General features: G+C 41.6%; 1 protein-coding gene across 12 annotated transcripts in view; it reads right to left on the bottom strand.

The window, feature by feature from the left end:
- Positions 1-265: 265 nt before the first annotated feature.
- Positions 266-27,332, bottom strand: part of ROBO2 (roundabout guidance receptor 2) — a 466,996-nt gene continuing 439,929 nt past the window's right edge. For 3 of the 12 annotated variants that reach the window (XM_066599129.1, XM_066599132.1, XM_066599133.1), the window contains 5 exons: positions 25,126-25,325; positions 11,176-11,343; positions 9,577-9,810; positions 6,167-6,364; positions 266-2,182 (listed from right to left, as the gene is read on the bottom strand). In XM_066599129.1, coding sequence (XP_066455226.1) covers positions 2,181-2,182; positions 6,167-6,364; positions 9,577-9,810; positions 11,176-11,343; positions 25,126-25,325 — 802 coding nt within the window. In that variant the 3' untranslated portion in view covers positions 266-2,180. Of the gene's footprint in view, positions 2,183-6,166; positions 6,365-9,576; positions 9,811-11,175; positions 11,344-13,920; positions 14,104-25,116; positions 25,326-27,332 lie in introns of all 12 variants that reach the window. The other 9 variants (XM_066599134.1, XM_066599136.1, XM_066599137.1 and 6 more) reach the window with 6 other exon arrangements.

Raw genomic sequence — 27,332 nt, 5'->3', positions numbered from 1 at the left:
AGTATAGATATACAGAGTTTTGTGTTGAGTCTAGTGTCTAGATTCGAGATCATGTTGACCAAAAGGCCATTACCTGCTACATTCTAAAGGCCTCCATACACCTTCAACAACTATCGGCCAAACAATCTTTCGGCCGACAGCTGTTTGTCTTTGCCACCCCATACGCATGAATGTTTGGCTTAGCTGAGTGTTTTTAGTTATGTAGGCCATAGCCAGACAGCTCTGGCAAGGGCTTATCTCTTCGAAAACAAAAAGATTGACCATGAAAATTCAACATCTTTAATCCTTCTTTCCGCTGACATCATTTGTTATCGAAAGTTGGGTGGTCCCCATACACATTAGAAAGACATCCAGCTCTGCCATTATCAGTGGACTAAATACTAGAGACTAATGCGTGTGGGGGCCTTAAAGTGACCATCTGGTTTGGGAACAAAATTCTGCCCTAAGACAAAAGGGGGAGGGTAGGTATATTACCTGCAGTTGTTCTTTTTTGCTGCACCTCTGATCCAGGCCCTATTTCCAGTCATGAAAGATGGCTGCAAAATATTTTTAACTACCTAATGCACACTGTGAACTGCTCTCTGATTGGCCATTGCTGATCATGTGAACAGCTATGGCCAATCAGGGAGCAGGTATAGCACATTAGTAGTCTAGCACTACTAGTGCACGGTGGGAGTGAGGTAGTCAGAAGATTGTGTTGATCATCTTGGATAGCCAAAAACAGGACCTGAAACCAGTGTATCTGAGGGACATAAGAGAAGAACAGCTATAAGTAATATACCCCCTCCTATCCCAGGACAGTATTTAGTCCTGAAGCTGGAGGGTCACTATAAGATTTGGGACAGCCAGTGTAACAGCCGGGAAATAATCATTGTCTTCAGCTTTCCAAACATAAAGCATGGCCCCCTACTTCAATTAATGGCGATGGCGCCTGGGAAAATATCAGGTCAATGTAGTCAGATTGATGTATAGTAACAACTGCCCACTTGATCCTATAGACTGGTGTTGGAAACCAAACATTGAAGATACATGGCTCTTACAGCTGGTTCCTTGAACCAATAGAGAAAGATATATCTAGTCATTAACGGGTCTGAATTCCCTAAAATCGTAGGTATTCAATGCGTTTCTACCTATTCGACAACTCAACTGTTTTAGACCTTCGAAAGTAGGTCAAAGCAAAAAAAAAAAAAAAAAGAAATTCCACTTAAGTCAACATTACCAGAGTGGATGTTAAGTCATTATAATATACACAAATGTGCGTGACTTATATATGCGCATATTCAAAAATATATGCTCATATATAAATATAAATTGTACATACATGCACGTCCACAAGTGAATACATGTATTCATACTCTCATATAACAATGACATAGATCTTCACCAGAATTCAAAGCAAGAAAAAACAAACATATTGCTTAGTTTAGATCCTTGTTGTTCCAATCTACTTGCCAGATCCTTTGTAATTTTTTGTTTTTCTCCTCCGTCCACCAGGCAATCACCGCCGGTGTGATCCTGCACAGAAAAAGTACCTGCAGCAATATGCAATGTGTTCTTCTAGTACAGACCGTCCCGTCACATTCAGTCCCTCCGCGTCACAAGGAGTAAGGTTTTGTGCTTATCATCAAAGGAAAATTGCAGTGCAAAAATTTAAACATGAATGTTACACAGTTAAACCAAAAAAATTCTTTTTTTTTTGTTTGTTTCTTTTTCGGTATTTTTTTTATATGGCACCACAGCCTATTGATTCACATACAGTATAGTACAATAGAACAATAAAGACAGACAATAATATTAAGAAGAAGAATAGGAACAAAAGAGGGCAAGCTTGCATAGGAATGCAATCAAAGAAAAAAAAACTATATATACAAAGCCAAAATGCTTTTTTTTTTCTATTTCTTTTTTTTTTTTTTATCCTTGATGTCAATTCCTCGTTCCTCTTTGTTGTGTATTTCTGGCAAGAATATTTAAGGTGGTCGGTGTGTATATAAGAGAAGGAGAACGTAAAATCGTCTGTGGGATATGTGTGATTTTTCTGTGGCTTTACATTGCATTTACAGTCCTTTCCGATCCAACATAAATAAATGAATGTTCATTGCACTGTTTTTGAGTTTCCTCGTGACTTTCATCAGTCCAGACCAACTGGTCTATAGAGCAGCTTGTGTCGTAGCTTTTCAGTACTCTAGGAAGGAGAACAGAAAGAAAGCAATCATTAATGACTTCATGACACTTGTACAGGCTTCTATGTGAACTAGGCTTGGCATCAGCAATGCAATTTTATGACCCTTCTGGGCTTAGGGATGGGGGGGCGGGGGTCCATGGCTGTATGGCATGGGTAGTAGACAGTTGGCAACATATATTGTTCAACATACATTGAATAGTGACTTTATTAGAGACCTCAATCGAGTACCATGTTCAACCTCCTTTGGCTTGCAGAACCACAGGAATTTGTAATGGCATAGATTTTATTAACCCTTTCCAATCCACTGTCTGACCTCTGAAGACATTATGATTTAAGGCTGTACTGCTCCGATGTTGGAAGACGTCCGTCGGGTTCTCTTACTGTATATTGCCAGCCTCTCTGCTGTCGGAGCCTATGCAACGTGTCACCTCATGCAGTACTGGCTTTAGCCAGCAGATAGCGCTGTTGCATAACGGCAGAAAAATAGTAAGTCCCCTAGGAAAACCAGGATACAAATTGGATTGGAAAGGGTTAAGTGCTGAAATCATCCTGCAGGAATATTGGTCCATGCAGACAAGATCATTTCTTGTAGTTGCCTCAGATTAGATGGAGGTTCTGACATGTTTTCAACAGTTGATGGAAAGGGGTCATCGATTCATGCTTCTTGCACCAAATTCTGACCATCCCATCAGCACGGTGCAACAGAAATCAGGATTCATCTGACTAAGTGTTTTTTCCACTGCACAGTGATCCAGTTCTTGCTTTCCTTTGCTCAATGGATGAAAAGACCACTGGGCACATCTGGCGGCGTCTCATACCTACTCCTGCCATTGACTGTGGCCCATCCTGGCCCTGTGTTGTCTGTGACAGATACCACATCTCCTGTCAGTTTTCTGGTCCCCATAGGTTGTGCATGCAGCCAGCCCACCTCTTAGAGGTCTGGCGCAAACAACCAGTTTTTCCATCCCTGGACAATTTGGAGACACTTCTGGTATTTAAGGCACCCTCACCTATTGGAGGGTATCCGAATAATTAGTCCACTCTGGTATGCAAAAGTGTTTTCTTGTTCTGATTGACTCCTTGTTCGACACATAACTTTTCTACTCAGCTTTCCTAAATCCTCCACTCGGGACCTCGGCTTGTTTATGAACCATGCTATATCTGTCTGTTGCATGCTCAGATCCTTGGCCTGTTATGTCATTATACAAAAATTTTAGATGTCCAAACCTCAGCTTTCTTACATGACCAAGTATCTGCCTGCTTATGAGGTAGTGTGCTACAGATACTTTTACCAGTTTGTGTCAGCTGCCACAATACTGAGACTATTTATGGATTAACAAAATGGGGGGTCCCTGCAGCAAATACTATATCCCATTTAAGGGGCATACAGGGTAAGGACCAGGGGAACCCAGCTGCTGCCATCATGAGTACCCAAAATCCAATTTGGTTTCTGGCATGGTGGGTCCACACCCGCCATTCTGACACACTGAAACTGAATCATAGAATGGTAGAGTTGGAAGCACCTCCAGAGTCATCGGGTCCAACCTCCTCCCTACTCAATGCAGGATTAACTAAATATTCTCATACAGAGGTTTGTCCAGCCTCTGTATGAAGACTTCCATTGAAGAAGAACTCACCACCTCCGGTGGCAACCTGTTCCATGACAACTGATTGTCTCCACTTATAGTCCATCTGTGCTAACGGACAATAAGTTGTATGTTCAGACACATTCATTGGAGCACTAGTGTTGTATCTGGCTGCAGTTTTCTTGACTGTGCACTGCCTATTGGACAGAACGACTTTTGACATCCTCCTCTGACCCCAAGTTATATATGCCTACAGGATCCCCTTTCACTGAATGTTTTTACTTGATCATGCCATTTTCGGTATGTTCTTCATATCGTTACACGTGACAACCCCACATGGTGGGTATGGTAATCCTGGCCATGGCTAGTCTAGCACCAATGACCAAGCCTCATTGGAAGCTGCTTGGATCACTGTATTTTCCCATCTAATATGGACTCACACACAAACGGAGTAACAGAAAACTGGCCACAAGATTTTATGTTGAATTTCGGGGTCACAGCTCTAAATTCCATAAAGGGGAGTTCAAAGGGCCGGTGTTTTTAATAAAGTGGCCAATCTGTGTATAGTCCTAACCCTCTGCTATATTGTGACCATAGTTTAATGTGCTCATTTCACCACCTCTTGTTACTGCCTACAATACAGTATCTCTGTGATGCAGAACTATGATGGATTGAGGTGTTCAATCTAATTTGTATTTGCTTGCACACATAATATGGCTGGGGATAATTAGGGTACGGTCATGATGAATAATAGTAGTATTCCTGTTGCTGAGGGTAGGAAGATTACGGTGTGACTATAGTTGTAGAAAAAAAGGGAAACTATTTCCCAAATGTCATAGCCTTCCATCATGTAACCGTAATTATCCGCACAACATTCTGCCCGTTACCTCCAGTATTCATGAAATAGCAAAATATATGCAAAATCATAAATGAAACAGAATAAAGCTTAGGAATTTGGTTACATTGTAATTTGGGTTTTCTGGCATGTATTAGACTTTTAGGGGTCATCTGAACTTATTTCTGATTTATTTTTCATTCTCTCTCTGTTGTTGGGTTCTATTCACACCAGCATGGTGGTTTCCATTGATAACAGTGTAATAAAAAAAATTCTAAATGGCAAAAGAATGTCAAATGTAGCAAGAATGCTCTAGTAATACCATACAATGTAGCAGCATGAAAAAGAATGGATTTTTCCCCCCACCGTTTTGCCTTTTTAAACCATGTAAATCTTGTGTAGATGTGACTTGCTGGTGCATGTGTAGTGGGGTGAAATAACTCTGGTTGTTTATATAGGATGCAGCCAAAAAGCCGGATCCAGTGCTATATCTAACTACAGGTGGGAATGCATGGATGCGCTACATGATGTGATGGCGCTCGGCCCCCAGAAATGGACTTAAATTTTGTGTTGTGGCACCAGTAGGAGATAGAGAATAAAACCCAATTGCAAAGTTGAAGAGTAGCATGTAAGAAGCAGAAATCCGCTGTTCATGTCTCTGTAAGTCCCATGTGAACACCGCTATGACTGAACTAAGGAAAGCGTACTCAAAATGGCCTCCTTCTGCTATGATACATGCATGCAGCCATTATTGGACCTGTGTTCATTCCAGCGACTCTCAATGAGGATTAGTACTCGAATATCCTGCAGGCAATGGTGGATGACTTCCAGGATGATCTATCATAGCAAAAGGTGGCCATTCTGAGTAAGTTTTCCTTACTTCAGTCATAGCAGCGGTCCCATGGGACTTAGAGAGATATTTATATGACAAAAGGAGGTTGTACAGTGAAAAAAACAAACTAATAACTTTGGTGTAAACTTATAAAAAAGTCACACCTCAACACAGACCATGCTGTTCCTATTCCGACAGTGCCTAGTACAAGCTGTAGTGGATCACCGGTTTGGTTAGTAACTAGCTGCAGTGATCACATGACTCTGTTTTGGGACATCATCATAGTTGCCGAGGTAAGCAGAGAGCAGCGGAGGACCGAGCATAATCAGAACAGGAAGAGCGGGGAATGGAGTGAGGTAAGACTTTTTCATGTTTCACACCATTATTTTTGCTTGGGCAATGCTTTTAACTAATCTACAAAGATACAATCTGCCATGTATTTTCTACACCTAGTAAAAGCTCCTCCAATCCTGGCTGGTAATTGGCTGAGGTGGTCATGTGTCTCTGTGACGGGATGTCATAGTTGCAGTAGAAAATAGAGAGCAGTGGGAGCTGGGTGTCAGAATAAGAAGAGCAGGAAGGTGAGCAAGACTTTATGTTTTTGCATCATCATATTCGTCAGACTACCCATTTAAGCAATCAGCACCAGATGCTATCCACTATCTACCCGGCAAAACCTTCTCTGATCTTGGCTATTTTAGTCTATTGGAAGCACTAACATAACTACTTACATAATTCACCTGTAAACTGTCCTTGACTGTTTGGCCCCAAATATCCTACATCAAGAAAATCAATGGCATTGCGCTGGTGTCCTCTTATCATGTCACCTTTCCTTGGTCCAGTAGACTCCTTTGAAGAAGTGGTGCCTGTAGAACTATGGCCTCCGGGTGAGGGAAAACTTGGCTTGCAGTACGGCATCAGCACTTCATCTGCGAGGAGGAAAAAAAACAAATCAATGAAATCCTCCTGCAACTTTCTTAATGAAATGACTTTCTATACATAAAATGTCGCATTTAAATTTCTACTTTCTATTAAAACTATTTAGTAAATTATTTAGCAGGTGAATGCGTGATTGAGAGCTGGCGCTTAAGCAGCCTCCGCACCTGTCTAATTACCTTGATTTCTGCTCTTGTTGATATTTTAGAAAAGTGCTGATCTTTTTAAATATCACCATTAATTAGAATATGAGATCAATTTGTGCACATTATATGTGGTTTCTAAATGGGCAATTATAGAAAAAATAATAACAGAGCTATAGATATGCCTGAGTATACCAGCATGGGAATAATCGTCAGTGTGTCATTAGCTCTTAATTAGATTTAAGTTGGAACTATCTGATGAGGTGGCACTAAATATGTTTAGTTCAGCACATGCCCCATCACAAAGGAATGACTATTATGTCAACTGTGTTACTCTATTTAAGACACTGTAGTGAATTATTTTGCTAGTTTTGTAGCATAGTTTATTTAAAGGGGCGGTATGAGATTAGAAAAACATGGCTGCAATGGATGTGTAGGGGGGTGCCCCCATTTCATTGCATTTTAACTTGTTTCATGTAACGCTATAGTTGTTTATTAGTAATGGTACGCTGTGCCCTTAACACAGCTGGGCTCGGGGTCAGGGGAGGGAGTTTGGGTGACGGTATGAGTTCTCTCTTCCAGGGTTTTCAATGTATTTGGGGAAGGGGCATAAGGCCAGTGAAGGAAGCTCATGGGCACAGTAGTATGTCAGTCTGATCACTCTGCTATTAGGCCCTTGCAGATAGTTTTATCATCGCTTTGCAAAAGGACTCAGCTTGGAGAATTTGCCTTGACAAGGGTTTCCATCTCCAAAGGAAGGCCATTCATATCTTGGTGCATGCTACGAGAAGCCTCTACCTCAGAGAATGCTACCCCTGAACACTGAGCACCACACGTTGCTGGAGCTGTACTCGCCTGGGATCTGCTGCCCAAGAACTTGCTACTTCTAACCTGGGGACTTGAAGTTTGTACCGTGAAGTTTAATTTGCCTGCAAATTTGTTATTCATTGATGTTCGTAAAAAGTATTTGAGCAAGGGGCACGTGCTTTTATAAACTCTTTTGTTCTTCACGTTGCCAATTGTGTGGACCCCACCAGTGTGACTATTGACTACATAACTCCACATGCCCTATTGCAGGGAGGTATGGAACCTGATGGCCCTCTGAGGACAGCTAAGTGTTGCCCTCATTTTCCCGTTTGCCCATCTGACCCATCTTTGAACCAGCCCACTGATGTTTAAATATACCTTTTGTCCTACTTGTAGAAAATAGGGTTGTAATCAATAATTAGACTGATCAAGCCTACAGGTTAAGGCTTTATTTTGAAGTTCCTAAAGGCTTTGGTATGGACTTAGTCCCAGTGAAATTCTCCCTTGTTCCCTTGACACACCAGGTGTCAAGAAGGTATTCCGTGACAGAGTCAGTTGGTTAGAGTGAATTGGCTTTCAGTGACCAATAGTCCCAGCTTGTGTTGAGGAAATCGCTGTTTTGGACCAAACTTTTCTAAAAGTTTCTGAACCAAGCTTTTGAGTGAAGTTCTACCCAAAATAGTGTTCTATTTGTTTGGGTTGCTCAACACTAGTCAGGAGTGTCATAAAGAACGTTTATGGCTCTAAGACACTGTTCTACACAAGTTTTAGGGGTTTTGGTGAACTTTTGGTTCTGCTCAATCTAATTTAGACCAAACCAAACTTTTTGCAAAAGTTTGGTGAACTGCTCAAATGGCACTTTTTAAAAGTTTACTCATCACTATTCTCGGCACTCGGGTTGTAAAAGGTAGCTCCTGGACAACCACCAGTTCCCTTTGTTGTGATGAGTAGCATTGCTCAGTAGCTCAGTGCAGGAGTCTTTCTGGATAGATTCAGGCAGATAATCAGGTAACAGGCTCTACTGCTTCAGATTTACCACCTCATGAGTGAGAGGGTAAACTGGTCAGTAAATAGACCACTCAAAATGGTAGATTTGTGTGGGCCTGTTGTGGGGGTTGCCAAACCACAGACATTTGAAGTGTTAGTCATGGTGACATGACATAGATTTAGATCCCAGTTTCATTTGTGGCTGCAATCTGAACAGAGGGTCCAGGATCATTGGGGCAGTTCTGCAAAGCCCTGAGAGGAATAAGGGTGGCACAGTGAGTTAGATCCCTGACTGCTATAGGTGAGATGAGGCCCGCCTGAGGTGAGCCATGACTATTGTCTTAGAGCTTGCACTAGTCAAGCAGATATTTTTCAGCTTCTGATAGGCAATTCACAGCCAAAAGAATTCCTTATTGGTCAGCAGGGGTTGGACAATAATTAAACTCAGGGTTTTGAGTGGCTTCTGAGTTCAGAGAACCTAAATTTTAGAGGATCATTATCCAGAATAGCTGGAGCTCTACAGAGACATATCCAGTCAGTGTTCAAGCCATCCACTGAGATGCCATGTTTTCTAATCTCATGCCCAGGATGAGGTGAAGGTCTATTTGTGCAAAGTTGATGGTCTCAGAATGTGCACCACTCCCTTTGGTCCTTGAAAATCACGATGATTGCTCCATATGAGCATGATACATTTAATTGTGACCTGTTACACCTTTCCCCAACAATTTCAAGTGTTATTTTATAGTATACATGTAAACACCTCTATTGTCCCTGCTCATAAACCACTTTAACGTTGGGTATGTTAATGGGCATGTACACTCTTTAAGTGCACTTTTATAAACTAGCACTAGAGATGAGCGAGCCTACTTGGCCAAGCCCCTTTTTCGCCCGAGTACCGCGATTTTTGAGTACTTCCGTACTCGGGCGAAAAGATTCGGGGGGCGCCGTGGGTGAGTGGGGGGTTGCAGCGGGGAGTGGGGGGGGAGAGGGAGAGAGAGAGGGCTCCCCCCTGTTCCTTGCTGCTACGCTCCGCCACGCCTCCCCGAATCTTTTCACCCGAGTACGGAAGTACTCGAAAATCGCGGTGCTCGATCGAGTAATTACTCAAAACGAGTATGTTCGCTCATCTCTAACTAGCACATTTCAAAAAGAATTTGTTCAGATGACAAATACACGTTTAGTTTCAACTGTTTTTGAATTGTGATACCATATTTGGGATTTTTGCCATTGTAGGTGTGTGTACCATCTATTAGTATATATTATAATACCTGAACCGAAAGCCTGCTTGTTTTGCCGATCTGTGGAGCCAAGCCATTCCTGTGTTTGCCGTTGACGCTCTAACGATGTTCTACCGTGGCGTTCCAAAGAGATCTTACTATCATCTATGTTTGAAGTATGCCTCTCAAGAGAACTGGCTTTTCTTTCAGGAGGACCACTACGTTGATTGGGCATTTGCTGTCTCAAACTTTGACATGGTGGAGGTTCAGGGGGAGGAGGGAGATCTTGAAATGAATAAGGACCAAATAATATATTTAATGGATGAAAGGAATCAGACAAAGCAAAAATCAAGAGACGTAAAATATTTTACTCTACAAATGCTCATTTAGAAGCTGGGAATAGCACAGTGAAAGGGGTTTTCTGCGACTTAAAAAATGTTTAAGTGACTCGGAAATGTATACAAAAAAGAAAAAACACATACTCATCGACTTCAGCATAGCTCATACAGCTCTGGATCTCCAGTGCCTGCCACTCAGAGCCCAGAAGAAGCTGGTGGGTGGTCAAATACCAGTCATGTGACCACTCAGCCAATCAGAGACATTATTAGTGATTATTTCATGACTGCTGAAGTCATATTCAGAATGTATGGCATGTGATCGCCCAAAGGCTTCTTTGGGTTCCAAGAGGCAGACACTAGAGCTTTAGTGTTGGTCACTGGAGGAGGTATGTATTTTTTTTATTTTTTACATTACTTTTGAGCCACTGAAATTGTTTGTAAGACCTAGAAAACCTCAATTTGAAGGGGCTGTGCCAATATGCACAATCCTTTTCAATTTTCAGGGACCGGGGCTAGCACCGCCGGCAAACATCTGATTTTGCCAGGAGAAGCCACGGCCGCGCTCATATTTCTCCTGCAAAAACTACAGCAGGGGAAATGTAGTATTAGAAGATGGCCATTCACATTAATGGCCATCCTGTAATTACAAGGTCAGCACATGGTTTACTTGGATTACAAAGCGGCTCTCCAAGTTCTGGCCACACTGGGGGGTCCTGAGCATGGGACTCCACTCTATGATGCTCAAATGCCCTAATCAGGCCTAAGAAGAGGGGATGCCATCTTGGCACAACTAGTTGTAAATTTATTTTAAAATGCATATAATTAAAGTATTGCATGAATAAAATACCTAATCGAATTAAAGGGGTTGTCCACTTTAGAAAAAAAACACATTTTTATACACTATCTTAAGGAATGCTTAGTACATTAAAGGGGATCTTCTGTATGGGAATCTGATTTCTTGGTCAAAGTGGAGATAGGTTACAAAGAGCCTCTCTCACTCTGGGGGCCCTGTCCTGTATTAGGCAGGCAACTCATTGATGTGAATGGACATTGTGTAATACTTCATTCCCCTGTGGTGCTGTAGAGGAACTGAACACTTACTGTCTGATTTCTCCATAGATTACCGCTAATGGGTGGATATCCCATCCCGGGGACACTTTGTAAATGGTTTATTGTCGAGGGACTCTTCTAAAAACTATTGATTAAGTGGATAACCCCTTTAATGAAAAAATAGGTATATTCTGAAAGCCTACAAATAAAGATAAAGTTACTACTTTCTGTTTACACTCAGACATCTTTAACATAAACTTACCATCTACTATTACTTCCCTTCGGAGTCCAGTAGGCTGATCCATCCGGCCTCCCTTGTGTTTTTTCGAAGGCCTTGGCCTTTGGTTGTTGTGATTCATGGCTGAATTGATACTGTCCACGGAAAATGGACTTGAAGGTCTTGGCTTTTGAGAAAAAGATTGCATTTTTCCTACAAAGAAAAAAAACACACACAAATATAATTCTAATACAATAATCTACAAAATATCACACATTTTACACAACACAGTCAGTACACGCAGCTTGATGTCCACAGATTTTACTTTTCAATCTCATGCAAATGGATTAAGCCAGAGCAGAAGTTCATCAGATGCCACCCGCAAGCTATACTGAGACAAAGAGACAGATAACAGCTTATCACAATGATTCTGCACTGAATAGCGGAGTTCACCATGACCTGTTGATGAAGAGCTGAAGACCCTGCAGGTTACAAAGCATTGTATTGGGGCCCAGAAAACAAAAAAACTGTACTACAGAATATATATTTGGATGATTGGATGTTTCATGACTGGAGATGAGCGACCACGCCCGGTTAAGGCTGATGGTCGAGCGAGCATTGGTCTTCTCGAGTAACGGAATACTCGTCCGAGCAAATGCGGGGAGGCGGCGGGGCGAGAGAGAGAGATCCTTAACCGAGCATGCTCACTCATCTCTATTCATGACCTCAACAATTATCTACAGGTTCTGAAAGTCTAATCTATTGACTGCCCACTGGCTTCACTCCCGAATAGAGATGAGCGAGTATACTCGCTAAAGGCAATTGCTCGAGCGAGCATTGCCTTTAGCGAGTACCTGCCCGCTCGAGACGAAAGGTTTGGGTGCCGGCGGCGGGCAGGGAGCTGCGGGGGAGAGCGGGGAGGAACGGAGGGGAGATCTCTCTCTCTCCCTCTCTCTCCCCCCGCTCCCTCCTGCTGACTGCCGCTACTCACCGCTCCCCCGCTGCTGGCACCCGAACCTGCAGTCTCGAGCGGGGAGATACTCGCTAAAGGCAATGCTCGCTCGAGCAATTGCCTTTAGCGAGTATACTCGCTCATCTCTACTCCCGAACCATATTTCTCATTTCCAATGTTGGTTTTTCATCCCCATTTTCCAGTAACTATGACCTTTTTAATTTTTCTGTCAACATGGCTGTATGAGAGCTTGTTTTTTGCTAACAAGTCATGTGTTTTAATGGTACCAATCTATGTATCGTACTATGTAATGTATTAAAAAACTTTTTAAGTTGGGTCAAATAGCTTTTTTGGTTCAGTTTTTAAAGGTTTTATGATTTGGTAAAAATAACCTGTTAAGGTTATAGGGTGGATCAGTACATTTACGGTGATATCGGATTTTTATAGTTTATGTTCCACCACTTTTTTTTTACATTTCTTGCTCTTGGCATATTCTGACAAGCCTAACTTTTCTTGTATCAAAAGAGTTCTGTGAGAAATTGATTTCTGCAGGGCAAGCTGTAGCTTTTATTGTTAACTTTATGGGATACATATAACTTTTTATTCACTTTTTATTCAATTTCTTTTGAGAAGAGGCATGTTCAAAAAAATAAAAATAATTTCAAAATTGTGGCATATATATATATATATATATATATATTTTTTTTTTTTTTTATGGCATTCAGTGTTCGAGATAAAATGCAATATTTTAATAGTTTAAATTTTCATGGATGCAACTATACCAATTATGTTTAATTTTTATTTGTTTAGAATAGTTTTGCAAAAAAAAGTGCAAAAATGTTTTTTTGCAACTTTTAATATTTTCAATTTTTAAAAATATAATATATGTAATCTCTTTAACTTGATCATGTGATTTACAATATACTGTAATACATTTCTATTGCAGTATATTAAACTATTAATCCCTGCCACCATGTGCTGGGCCCAATGTAGTAGACAGAGTGTCTTTAAAAGCTTAGATATTGTGATCTGCTTATAATGTGGAATCTAAGTGGTTAATTGGCCACAATTAGTGCTAGCTCTGATCACTGTTGCTGCTGTGTGTAGCTTTTTTAATAGTTTACATGCACTGCTTTGTAAGAAGCCTTCATGTTCATCTGTGTAGTTGGATTAGGTCAGCTCTTGTTTGATACAGTGCATCAGTCTTTATAATGTTCTAAGGGTTTTTGGGGACTCCTATATTGATGACTTATCCTTAAGATAAGTCATCAATATCTGATTGATCAGAGTCTGCCACTTGACATCCCTGTCAATCAGGTGTATGAATAGGCTCAGCTCACTCAAGTGCCATAGTCTCTTCAAACAGCTGATTCAAGGGAGTCCTAAGTCGCAGACCCCCCACCAATCAGATATTGATGACCTATCCTAAAGGTGGATCATCAATATTGAAGTCCAGGAAAACTCCTTTAGCTAGTCCTCTATAGGTTTTCAACTCACTCTGTGGTTATAGATGTTCGATAGATGTTGTAATTATAGCTTGGACTGTAATGAACACTTTACTAGTCGGAATATGCAATTAGCCAATGATGGCAGTAGAATCTCCATAAGTTTAATATACATTTGGTATTACTAAATGGAAAATATATGAAAAGAATAAGAGTTTGTTTGTCTATGAGCACCTCACAAGAGAAGATTGCATGATGAAAGGTTCCATCCACCAGATGCCATGCATGTTAGGTTAAGCTGGCAGCATGAGGCATGTTCATGAAAGGGAAAGGAAGCTCAAGAGGAACAGATTCATCCCTCATGCCCCACGCACTAGTCCAAGGACAACAAACCTGCTCTTGATAGGCTGGTTCCATTTAGTGTGAAACCAACTTTATCTGCTGCTGCAACGAGTGACTGTGCAAAGCTGCCGTTGATAAGTATCGAGTCATCAGAAGAGCTAACTACACTAGATCTACGACTAGAAAAGTTACGATCCTCATCAGATGCAGACCCCCATCCATTTACCATAGAACCTAAAAATAAAGGCAGGGATCTAGTGAGTCATTAACATTTTTCTGTTGACCAAAAGCATATTTTGTAATTGATTAAGTGGTTGATTACTTGGCACACTGAGCATAAAGGGGTTATTCCCATCTACCTGGTACCTGGCTACTTCTTCTGTTTGGTGGCTCGATGCATGGGTAGGTCCACTTATGACTGACACATTTGAAGCCAGCAGCATTTTGCTGACATCATTGCACTGCTGGCCTAAAGATTCTGCAGATCACAATAGAACCAGAAAGAGGTGGCCAACCAGGGAGCTAATATGGATACTCGCAAGATTCCGGCTATCTACAGGATAAATACTTTGATCTGCAATGCACAAGTGTGGCCACCATTGCTGGATCGCAGCACTAGTTGTGATCCCTGACAATGAGCTATAAACAGTTAGCTTGGGAATCCAAGAATATCTGCTGAAAGGAGAAAGAATGTAAAAAGGGTCCCATTGGGTAAGATGACTATTATTGCATTGTATTTGACCAAAACCCGGATTAACCAGATGGGAATACCCCTTTAAGCACATGGTTTAATATGGCCATATCAAGGTAAATGTTCTAATATGAGAATTTCCATCTTTAAACTATGAACATGGAAAATACAAGAGTTGGGTCAAATTTCTTTTGGAAGAGTTCTCCACATTTAACATTTGCATCACATGTTTTAGTAATACAAAATATTTACGTAAAATAGCCAACAGATGAAGTATTATCAATATAGGTATATCATTTCTAAAACATAACTTTAAATCGGATTAAAAATTAATACCAGATGTAGACACATGCACACAAAAATAAACAGGAATAACTGGTGTAGCCTCACCCATCCCAGTATTCAGTGTGAAGGGTCTCCACATGATGGCAGGTGCCGGTCTCTATAGGTCCAAGGCAATCTCAAAACTCCATCAAAGGGCAAAGAGATTCTTTTCCTACCCTATTATTATGCTCTACCTACTTGCCTATTAGGACCCTGTTACTTAACGCAGGGTAACCACCCTGATAAGAGCAACCCCATTCAGAAACCTGTCCCCCAAATAAAATGCCCTACAAAATTTGTATAGTTTCTCAGTGCACTTTGTCTCTCTTTCATAGGTCTCCGCAGGGAATACATTCCAATTGATATTAGTAATTGCTCACTCAAAAACTACCAATTCAAAATGCTGCCTTACTATCCTGAGCATCAGTCATACTCATATTGGGTAACTAGTGACACTATGACAAGTTTGCATGCCTGAAGTATCAGACTGCAAAGAAATGGTTAATTGTCCCACGATGTCAGGCATTCGCATACTAACGGCATGTGTCTTCCTCAGAGTTTCCCTGTTCTGAGGGAGCCACACCCATATTGATACTCATATTTGTAATATCTCCTCTGTTGGCTATTTCATGTGATTTGTTCGGTTGATGAGGTAGGTTCTGGATTTACTTTCCAGCACCTGTATTGTATCTGGCTCATTCTACAGGTACAAAATATTTTTTTGAGGATTTCCATTACTTCTAACTAGAGATGAGCGAGTCTACTCGCTAAGGCACATTACTCGAGTAAGTAGTGCCTTAGCCGAGTATCTCCTTGCTCGTCTCTAAAGATTCGGGGGCCAGCGGGGGGCGGGGGAGAGCGGGGAGGAACGGAGGGGAGATCTCTCTCTCCCTCTCTCCCCCCCGCAACTCACCTGTCACCCGCGCCGGCCCCCGAATCTTTAGAGACGAGCGGGGAGATACTCGGCTAAGGCACTACTCGCTCGAGGAATGTGCCTTAGCGAGTATACTCGCTCATCTCTACTTCTAACTGATGAAGTAAATGCACAAAATAATTTAAAAATTCCACCAATTATTCTTGTAATATCCTTTTCTCCTATTCTGTTTCATAATGCAATCAAAACTATGAAAAATATATATTTTTTCTGTGTGTGTTCCAGGAGATCAGCCAATTTATCTCTTCTTCTTAAAAAAACAACTGAGTTCGGACCTGACTCTGGCTGTAAGGTAACGGATTGTTGCAGTAATCCTCCCCCACTACTCTGTCTACAAGAAGAGACCCAACACATCAAGGATAGACACAAGTGAGATAGTGGTTGCCCAAAGTAATCCATGTTGGCTATTGGGGTGGACCATCACTTGAAAAAGTAACATGATGAACAATCATTCATGATGGACAATGGCAGATCGCAGTCTCCATCTACTGTAGTTGGAATATTTTGGCTAATCAGAGCTGAAATTCTAAATATATGTCATGATCTTCCTAAACCTTGGGAATCATTTGCCATACTGGTTAGATCTCTCTCTAATAACATAACAGAAATGCTACTCACCTGCCACTGCTGTCCCACCGCTTCTGTTCCTCCTGTTGCCAGTCCTCCATGGTCTTCACTTCTGGGTGGATATCTTGACATAGGGTCATGTGACCACTGCAGCAGAGTCAGTGATTGGCTACAGCGGTCACACGACCAACATGATGTGCATCCAGAAGTGAAGACCAGTGGGGACAAGAGGAATAAAAGCAATGGGGCAGCGGTAACAGGTTAATATTACTTTTTTATATCATTACATCCCTCTGGACCTGTTTGTTTTCCAACCCTGTTTACTGTTGCAGTTCAGATCATTCTCATTGCAGCTGACCACTGTCTTAAATGTATGGCTAGCTCAAGCCCTCTTCTTGGCTCAGTCACACCCCTACATGCGGTTGCGCATGGCCTGTAACGTTACATATTTATAATATTTTATATAGTAATACAGTGGGCCAAATGTTTTAAAATCTGAGCAAATTAGCAAATTTTGGTCAAAATTTTGGTCCATCAGATTTACTATAAATCATTCCAGCAGTTGGCATAAATTATAGCTGAAACCCACACCAGCTTATTGCTCAGGCAGGTTTCAGTCTGGTGCAGCCAAATGTGCTAAATATATTAGTAGGCTTGCGCTTCTTAATACATTTGTGACACTTACACTGATACATACTTTACTTAGACCGGTGTATGACCTGCCAATCTAAGTAAAGGTGTCCCAGTACATGCAAGGGCCTTCCAATATATAAGGTGGGGCAGGATTACTATTGAAAACTTTCACTTTCATTGTACCACGTTTAGGATGTGTTTTAGACACTTTTTCATTGCAACAGGGGTGTGACATGACTTCATGAGAAATGCAACCTTGTGCAACAAAAATGCTCCCAAATTTTGACGTAAAAACTGTCATAAAACTGAGCCAACTAATAAGTGTTACAACCTAAAACTAGACAGTCTAAAGATGCGCCATAGTTATCATCCAGCATGAGCCACTGTGTTAAACCTGGCACAATTTAGGACTCTCTAGTTGTGTCAAGTGAACTGAACCAGTAGAACCCTGTTTTGGGTAGAACTTTGCTAAACGTTTGGTTTGGCACAATCCCAAACCAAGCTTCTTGCAAAGTTCTAACTGAAGCAGGGTTCTACTGGTTCAGTTTGCACAACACTAGTTCTGAGCTAGTCCTCTCAGAGTGTTATACAGGGCTTTAATGGCTCTTACACAATGTTATGCACCAGCTCTTATGGTTTTAGTCAACCTTCGGCTCAGTTTGAACGACTTCAGAACAAACCAAACGTTTTGCAAGAGTTCAGCAAACCAACCAAACTTTTCAAAAGTTCATCACTACTCTCTAGTCTACTTTCGCACGATGTAACTACTAGATAGTGTTAGTAACATAGCAACATAGCAACATAGTATGCAAGGCCGAATGAAGACACTGTCCATCCAGTCCAGCCCGTCTATCCTACTGTGTTGATCCAGAGGAAGGCAAAAAACCCCAAGGCCAGAAGTCAATTAGCCCTTTTGGGGAAAAAATTCCTTCCCGACTCCCTAATGGCAATCAGACTGTTCCCTGGATCAACCCCTAATAGTTCCTACCTGCCTATATACCAGGATTGACACTTAACCTAAGATTTATATCCTGTAATATCCTTCTCCAGAAAGACATCAAGTCCCCTTTTAAACTCCTCTATGGATTTTGCCATCACCACTTCCTCCGGTAGAGAGTTCCCCAGTCTAACTGCTCTTACAGTAAAGAACCCCTTTCTGTGTTGGTGATGAAACCTACTTTCCTCTAATCGTAGCGGATGTCCTCTTGTTACCGTCGTGGTCCTGGGTGTAAACAGATCGCGGGAGAGATCCATGTGTTGTCCCCTCATGTACTTATACATGGTTATTTGGTCGCCTCTTAACCTTCTTTTTTCTAGAGTAAATAATCCCAATTTGGACAGCCTCTCTGGGTATTCCAGTCCCGTCATTCCATGTATTAGTTTAGTCGCTCTTCTTTGAACCCCCTCAAGCACCGTGACATCTTTCCTGAGCACCGGTGTCCAGAATTGTACGCAGTATTCCATGTGAGGTCTGACAAGTGCCTTATATAATGGAAGGATAATGTTCTCGTCCTTCGCCCCTATACCTCTTTTGATGCACCCCAAGACTTTATTTGCCTTTGCAGCGGCTGACTGGCATTGGTTACTCCAGTTTAGTCTATTATCCACTAATACCCCCAGATCCTTTTCCATATCACTTTTCCCTAGTGGTACCCCATTAAGTGAATATTTGTGACATCCATTCCTCTTGCCCATGTGCATAGTCTTACATTTTTCAACATTGAACTTCATTTGCCATTTTTCTGCCCAAGCCCCCAGCTTATCCAGGTCCGTTTGTAGCCGCACATTGTCCTCCGTTGCATTAATTATATTGTATAATTTTGTGTCATCTGCAAATATTGATATTTTGCTGTGCAGCCCCTCTATCAGGTCATTAATAAATATGTTGAACAGAGTGGGGCCTAATACTGAACCCTGTGGCACCCCGCTAGCGACTGTGGTCCAATCAGAGTACGAACCATTTATTACCACCCTCTGCTTTCTATCGTTGAGCCAATTTTTTACCCACTTACACACGTTTTCGCCCAGTCCGAGCTGCCTCATTTTGTATATTAGCCTATTATGTGACACGGTGTCAAAGGCTTTAGAGAAGTCCAGATATACAAGATCAATAGATTCTCCCTGGTCCAGCTTAGAGCTTACTTCATCGTAGAAACTGATCAGATTTGTCTGACATGAGCGACCCTTCATGAATCCATGCTGGTGAGGAGTTATTACCTTATTCTCCTTGAGGTACTCATCGATGGCGTCTCTCAGAATCCCCTCGAAAATTTTTCCCGTTACTGAAGTGAGACTTACTGGCCTGTAGTTACCAGGCTCACTTTTGCTCCCTTTTTTTGTAAATTGGAACCACGTTGGCAATGCGCCAGTCCAATGGTACTACTCCGGTCTTGATAGTGTCTAGAAATATTAGGTATAGCGGCCTAGCTATCTCGTCACTTAGTTCCTTTAGTATCCTTGGGTGTAATCCATCTGGGCCCGGTGATTTATCAATTTTAGTTTTCTTTAGACGCTTCCGCACCTCCTCCTGCGTTAGGTATGAGATATTTTGTGAGGGGTTCGTTTTATTCCCCTGCATCTCGTGTGGCATTTCCTTTTCTTTGGTGAACACACTTGAGAAGAAACTGTTTATTAGATTTGCTTTCCCTTCGTCATCATCAATGATTTCTCCTGCATTGTTTTTTAAAGGGGCAGTGCTCTCCCTGCAAATCCTTTTGCTGTTTATGTAGTTGAAAAATAGCTTCGGGTTGTTTCTGCTCTCTTTTGCGATCCGTCTTTCTGCTTCCTCCTTGGCAGTTTTAATCGTATCTTTGCATATTTTGTTTTTTTCCCTGTATGATTTTAGCGCTTCTTCGCTGCCTTGTTGCTTTAGTAGTTTGAACGCTTTCTTCTTTTCGTTTATTGCCCCTCTTACCATCTTGTCGAGCCACATTGGTTTCCTTTTAGCTGAGTTTCTTTTATTTTTAAAGGGAATGAACTGCTCACATGAGGTGATTAGGATCTTTTTGAACTTTTCCCATTTTTCCTCCGTACTGATATTTTTGAGGATGTTGTCCCAATTAATGTTACCGATAGTAGTTCTAAGCTCATCAAATTTTGCTTTACTAAAGTTTAGTTTCTTTGTCGCTCCTTGATAAGGCTTCCTATTGATTGACAGCTGGAAGTTGATTATATTGTGGTCGCTGTTCCCCAAGTGCCCCTCAACCTGCACCCCCTTTATACGTTCCGGTTTGTTAGTTAGCACTAGGTCCAGAATGGCTCTCCCTCTTGTTGGTTCCTGCACAAGTTGGTTCAGGTAATTGTCTTTAATTACTCTCAAGAACTTATCACCCCTGTGAGATTTGCAGGTTTCGTTCTCCCATGTTATATCTGGGTAATTAAAGTCCCCCATGATAATTACTTCGTTTCGTTTTGACACCTCTTCTATCTGCCTTAGTAGTAAGTCTTCAGTTTCTTCTGTTGCTTTTGGTGGTCGATAGAAGACCCCTATCAGGATTTTGTTATTTTTTCCTCCCTGTATTTCTACCCACAGAGATTCCACCTGTTCGTCTCCTACCCCTATATCCTCCCGTAGCCTCGGCTTCAAGTTCGATTTGACGTACAGACATACCCCTCCCCCTTTCTGGTTCCTTCGGTCTCTTCTGAAGAGATTGTACCCCTGCAAATTCACCGCCCAATCGCACTTATCATCAAGCCATGTTTCAGTAATTCCGACCATATCATAACTTTCATCAGTCATTCTTGCTTCAAGCTCGCCCACTTTACCGATCAGACTTCGTGCATTCGTGATCATACAATTTATATCATTTTTTTTGTTTTTTAAATTTGTTTTGTTGCTATTCGTACTTATGGCTGATCTATCAGTTCTAACTGTACTAACCCCACCCCCTGCTCGTCCCCCATTCCCTTTGCTTGGACCCAGATCGCTAATTACACTGGCTACCCCACTATTTCTCATTTTACCCTCCCCCCCAGTCCCTAGTTTAAACACTCCTCCAGCCTTCTAGCCATCTTTTCCCCCAGCACAGCTGCACCCTCCCCATTTAGATGCAGCCCGTCCCTACGGTAGAGCCTGTAGCCGACCGCAAAGTCAGCCCAGTTCTCCAGGAACCCAAATCCCTCCTTCTTGCACCAACTCCGGAGCCACTTGTTTACCTCCCTAAGGTCCTGCTGCCTTTCTAGTGTGGCTTTAGGTACAGGTAGTATTTCCGAGAAAACTACCCTGGAGGTCCGCGCCCTGAGCTTGGACCCTAAGTCCCTGAAATCATTTTTGAGGGCCCTCCATTGACCTCTAACTTGTTCATTGGTGTCAACGTGCACCATGACTGCTGGATCCTCACCAGCCCCTCCCAGTAATCTGTAAATCAGTAATCAGTAAATATGCCCCGGTATATTGATCCAAGACTATTCCATAGCAAGTAATACTGGAGATGAAACTTTTTGGATGACCCTCAGAATCAGCAAAATGCAGCCAAACATATAATAATGCCATTAACGTACAAAACACAAATGTATCCAAAAGTGTATCCGGAAGTGCGATTATAAATTTAACGAAGTAAACAAAATGTTAAGCTGCACAAACATAAAACGACGAGACATTGATCGAGTGTTTATCGGAAGCTGAACTGTAGGATGGCGCTTATGATTTGTAGCATGCCGGTTATTCCCGCCAAATTAGAGGTAATTTATAGAACGCAATGCAAACTGTTAGGACATAAATATCTACTTACACTTGTGATGAAAATCAAATTCATGCCATTTGGTTTTATTTATTTTTGTTGACTGAGTTGTTACTTTGTGTTTTTTTTTCTACTTCGAACATTTCTCAAAGCTTTTGAGCCGTTGGGAAGAAATGCGCGCCGAACATTAAGTAGTTGCTCAAATGTTACAGAGCAATAAAGTACGGCGATAAAGTGGCATCTAGCTGTGTCTCTCTATTACATCTTCAGCACTAAAATTAATTTACGGTCAGTCATCAATTCATTTACATGTCATTTTCTGCTAAGCCCATCTTTTCTTGATGAATGCCCAGGCACTGTATATCCATTTACACAAAACTCTGTGTTTTAGAATGCGACGCTGCTAATTGTTACATTACCATTTTTATGAGGTTGAAAAAAAAATTGCTTCAATTCCCTTCCAAGTCACAGATTTAATTCACAAACTACATTTTCCTTAATAAATGGAATCTCGTTCAATGGCTGAAGGAAGAAACAATTAGACAAACACCAATCAATGGATCCATTGATAAAGCCACTGACAGAGAAACCCGAGTCTATGGGGACATTTATCAAGTGGTTTCTGCCAGTTTTATGGGGGAAGGTATTTGGGTATTTGGCCAACATCATGCATTGTAGCGAAATGTGCAACTTTTACCTTTTACATTTGAAGTGTGAAGAAAAGTCGACAGGGCTTAGTGGGAGAGGCCATGACTTCCCATGCACCGTCAGCTGGACTAGAATTACACCAGACACCGGCATAAATTATGGTTGAAGCCTACGTCAGCTAATAGTTACCGTAAGATTGGTGCATATTTGGGCCATTTGTGCACCACAGCTAAAGCCTCTTAATGCATTTGTTGCTCTTCATGCTGGCATACTGTTTACTTAGTCCAGCGCAGAATACTGTACTGGGAGTCCAGGGCCTAACTACTAGATCACCATTGTGTATACTACACCCGTAGTGAAGTAGCTTACTCTCACCATTGTATATACTGTACTAGTAGAGAGGTTCTCACCGTATCACTATTTATATACTGTCCTAGTACTGGGGTACATTACTATCACCATTGTATATACTGTACGATTAGTAAATGTGGCTAATTATCACCACTGTGTATACTGTAGTAATAGTAAGGTATCTTACAAACACCATTGTGTATCCTGTATTAGTAGTGAGTTGTCCTACTATTACCATTGTATATACTGTACTAGTAGAGAGGTTCTTATAACTATTTATATACTATTCTAGTACTGAAGTACATTACTATAACCATATTGTATGCTGTACCAGTAATGAGTTGTGCTACTATCACCACTGTGTATACAGTACTAGTAAAGTGTTCCTATCCCTATTGTGTATAATGTACTAGTAGTGAGGTGTCTTAATATCACTTTCAGTGAAATGGATTATCACCATTGTGTATACTGTACTAGTAGTCAGTTGTCCTACTATCACCATTATGTATACTGAACTAGTAGTGAGGTACCCTACTGTCACCATAGTGTGTACTGTACTAGTAGTGAGGTACCTTGCTATCACATTAGTGTATCCTGTACTAGTAGTGAGCTGTCCTATTCACCATTATTTATACTGTATTAGTAGTGAGGTCTTACTATCACCATTATGTATACTGTACTAGTAGTAATTTGTCCTATCACCATTATGTATACTGTACTAGTAGTCAGTTGTCCTACTATCACTATTATATATACTGTACTAGTGGTGAGTTGTCCTACCACTATTATATATATACTGTACTAGTAGTCAGTTGTCCTACTATCATCATTATGTATACTGTAGTAGTAGTGATGTGTCTTACTATCACCATAATGTATCCCGTATCAGTAGTGAGTTGTCCTATCAGCATTGTGTAAAATGAACTAGTTGTGAGGTACCTTACTATTACCATAGTCTATCCAGTACCATTAGTCAGTTGTCCTACTATCACTATTATATATATACTGTACTAGTAGTCAGTTGTCCTACTATCACTATTATATATATACTGTACTAGTAGTCAGTTGTCCTACTATCACTATTATATATATACTGTACTAGTAGTCAGTTGTCCTACTATCACTATTATATATATACTGTACTAGTAGTCAGTTGTCTTACTATCACCATAATGTATCCCGTATCAGTAGTGAGGTGTCCTATCAGCATTGTGTAAAATGAACTAGTCGTGAGGTACCTTACTATCACCATAGTCTATCCAGTACCAGTAGTGATTATTATTACTATTAGTGAAATTAAGGACTTAATTATTAGCTAAATGGCTCATCCCTATCATCCATAATGTACTAGTCATGAGGTGCCTTACTATCACATTAGTGTATCCTGTACTAGTCATGAGGTGCCTTACTATCACATTAGTGTATCCTGTACTAGTCATGAGGTGCCTTACTATCACATTAGTGTATCCTGTACTAGTCATGAGGTGCCTTACTATCACATTAGTGTATCCTGTACTAGTCGTGAGGTGCCTTACTATCACATTAGTGTATCCTGTACTAGTCATGAGGTGCCTTACTATCACATTAGTGTATCCTGTACTAGTCATGAGGTGCCTTACTATCACATTAGTGTATCCTGTACTAGTCGTGAGGTGCCTTACTATCACATTAGTGTATCCTGTACTAGTCATGAGGTGCCTTACTATCACATTAGTGTATCCTGTACTAGTCGTGAGGTGCCTTACTATCACATTAGTGTATCCTGTACTAGTCGTGAGGTGCCTTACTATCACATTAGTGTATCCTGTACTAGTCATGAGGTTCCTTATTGTCAGCACTGGTGTTACTGTTGTAACAGTGCACAATGCTCGCCGGAGATCTAAGTAAATGGATGCCCGCTATTAGGAAGCAGCTCTACAGCAGGGACACCGAGTATCAGGATTCATGTATTCCTGCTCATTTCCCTGACTTAGCAGGATGTGTAACATGTAATTATGTATCCGTAATCCGATGGCGCATCACCCTAAATATTATGTGAGTGCATGAAAAAAAATGACACGGAAATGTCCGAGACGACATAATAAACTGCGTCTGATCCTGTTAGGGAAGAGAATAACATTACTCCCTAATTAAAAAGGAAAACTATTTAGGCCTTCCCGTGTGAAGTCTCTCCTTCACATGTCACAGGCTGCGCCTTCCCCGTAGAATGATCTGTTGATGAAAGGATTTCTTTCAAGTCTTAACATTTTTTAAAATGCATGAAGGTTCTTGTCTTTTAGCTGCAAATCAAACATAGTTTCAAAAACCAACTTTAACTTGATGTTTCCAGCGAATGCATAATAAAGAGGTCCCTGGAACGCCACCGCAGCGCAAATCTGCATACTGCTAACCTAATAAGTTGCATATAGAGAATCACACACCATAGATACCTGTGATGGAGCTGTCCAGATTATCCATACTGGACCCGGGGGTATGTTCCAGTCCTCGGAGAGGGCGGCTCATCTCATCCTCATGATCCTCTTCACAGGGATCCGGTAGATTATTCTCTAGGTCGGATATAAAAGCCCCCGACACGTATCCCATGGGGGGTATAGGGGCCAATGGCGGCTGGTTATTGCTCTGTAAATGCCTGGAGGTTGAGAAATAGAATGTACTGTAACACAAAGTCTCCATTTTTATATGTCTGGCAGCGGCGCCGTGACCAGATTGACATGTTAAATTATCAATTATATGCAAATTAGCTGGACGGAGTGACATTGTTATATATTTATAAGGAAATGGGTTTCGTCGCATGAATTATTCATTTTTTTAGGGTGAGATTGAATTGTTAACTGTAATTGAGGTAGTAAACTTTTGTGTGCGCTCATTTCGTGAGGAACAGAGCGAATACATGCGGAATAGAGGACTGGATGATATCGCAGTCAGCCATACACTAAGCATTGACTCGCAGAATAGATACTATTGCATTTTTGGCTAAAGGGGTTTCTAGGATGAGAGTAAGGGGTCTTAAACAGCGCCACTCTTGTCCAGAGGGTGTGACTTGTATTGCAGTTTTACTGCATTTAAACCCCTGTCACGGCTGTTCCTGTCTGATGGGTTTTACCACCAAAGAGATTTATGCCCTACCCATGTCTGATCATTGGGGTTCCAACTGCTTGGAGCACCAGCAATTCTGAGAATGGCGCCTCTGAATACCTTAATGTGCATGTGTGACCACTAGAGATGAGCGAACGTACTCGGTAAGGCCGATTTCGCAATCGAGCACCGTGATTTTCGAGTACTTCACTACTTGGGTGAAAAGTACTCGGGGGCGCTGTGGGGCGGGGCGTGGCGTGGTGGAGCGGGGGGTAGCAGCGCGGAACAGGGGGGAGCTCTCTCTCTCTCCCTCTCCCCCCCACTCCCCTCTGCAACCCCTTGATCACCCACAGCACCCCCGAGTACTTTTCACCCGAGTAGTGAAGTACTCGAAAATCGCGGTGCTCGATTGCGAAATCGGCCTTACCGAGTACGTTCGCTCATCTCTAGTGACCACCTCTTCATTCACTTATACGGGACAGATGCAGATTGATCCACTCAGCAATTTCCCCCTGCTCCTTAGAAGGTAATGAAGCAGTGGTCATGCATGCACTCTACCATTCACGTGAGGAATTTGGGAGCGCCATTCTTGAAATCACCAGGGGTCCCAGCGGCCAATCACCAGCAATCCAATATCACCTATCTTGTCTCTAGTGGTAAAACACCTTTAAAGGGATATTCCCATCTAAGGGACAACTTACCAATCAGTGAGCGTCTGACCCCTGGAACCTCCACCAATCCAGAAAAATTGCCACCGGCAAATCCTGAAACTTTAGCAGTGGGGGTCATGCAGGCGCTCCAATGCGCTATTCACTTCAATGGGACCACAGGAGATAGACAAATTGAAGAGCTCAACAATCTCCTGCAGTCCCATTGAGGTGAATGATGCAGCGGGCACATGCACGGTCAATGCATTCAATATTCAGGAAAGAGCTGGGGGAGATAGCTCTGGATCAGTGGGGCCTCAGCCGCCAGACCCCCACCGATTGGCAAGTTATTCCATATCCTTTAACTTACCGAGATGGAAAATACCCCTGAAATTTAACTTAAGCCAGAAACTGATGCAAATTATACTAAAAATCTGCTCCTACTCATAAACTGGCGTTTTTTGTTTTTTTTTTACAGATGAAACAAAGTTTAACTTGACACCAAACACATGAAATACATTGCTGCACAGAAATGTTTGTTGTGTTAAGAGATGAAGGCTTGTTGCATCAAGTTATCAGCGTTGGGTTAAACTTTGCTACATGTGTAGGTGCATGGACGTCCTGAGATGCACCTAATGTATTAGATATGTGCACCCCTCATTAGGCACATCCTGCTCCTACAGGGGTCATACGAAGATCTGCATGTGAAACGCTGATCTTAGTAACTTTCCATCTTAAAGAGGTTGTAAACGAACTCTCAGGGCAGGCCATTAACAATAGATCGGTAGGGGTCTACCTTGTTATACTTCTGATATTTTGCATAATTCTATATACGTTCCTAAAAGTTGTTAACATATTGTCTAATCTGACAGACAGACATGTTAACCAGCATCTCACCCCCCATTTTTCCCATC

The sequence above is a fragment of the Eleutherodactylus coqui genome, chromosome 4 (assembly GCF_035609145.1).
Source record: "Eleutherodactylus coqui strain aEleCoq1 chromosome 4, aEleCoq1.hap1, whole genome shotgun sequence".
Classification (NCBI taxonomy): Eukaryota; Metazoa; Chordata; class Amphibia; order Anura; family Eleutherodactylidae; genus Eleutherodactylus; species Eleutherodactylus coqui.
The sequence above is the reverse complement of the archived record's forward strand: the minus strand, read 5'-3'. Positions and strand labels throughout refer to the sequence as shown.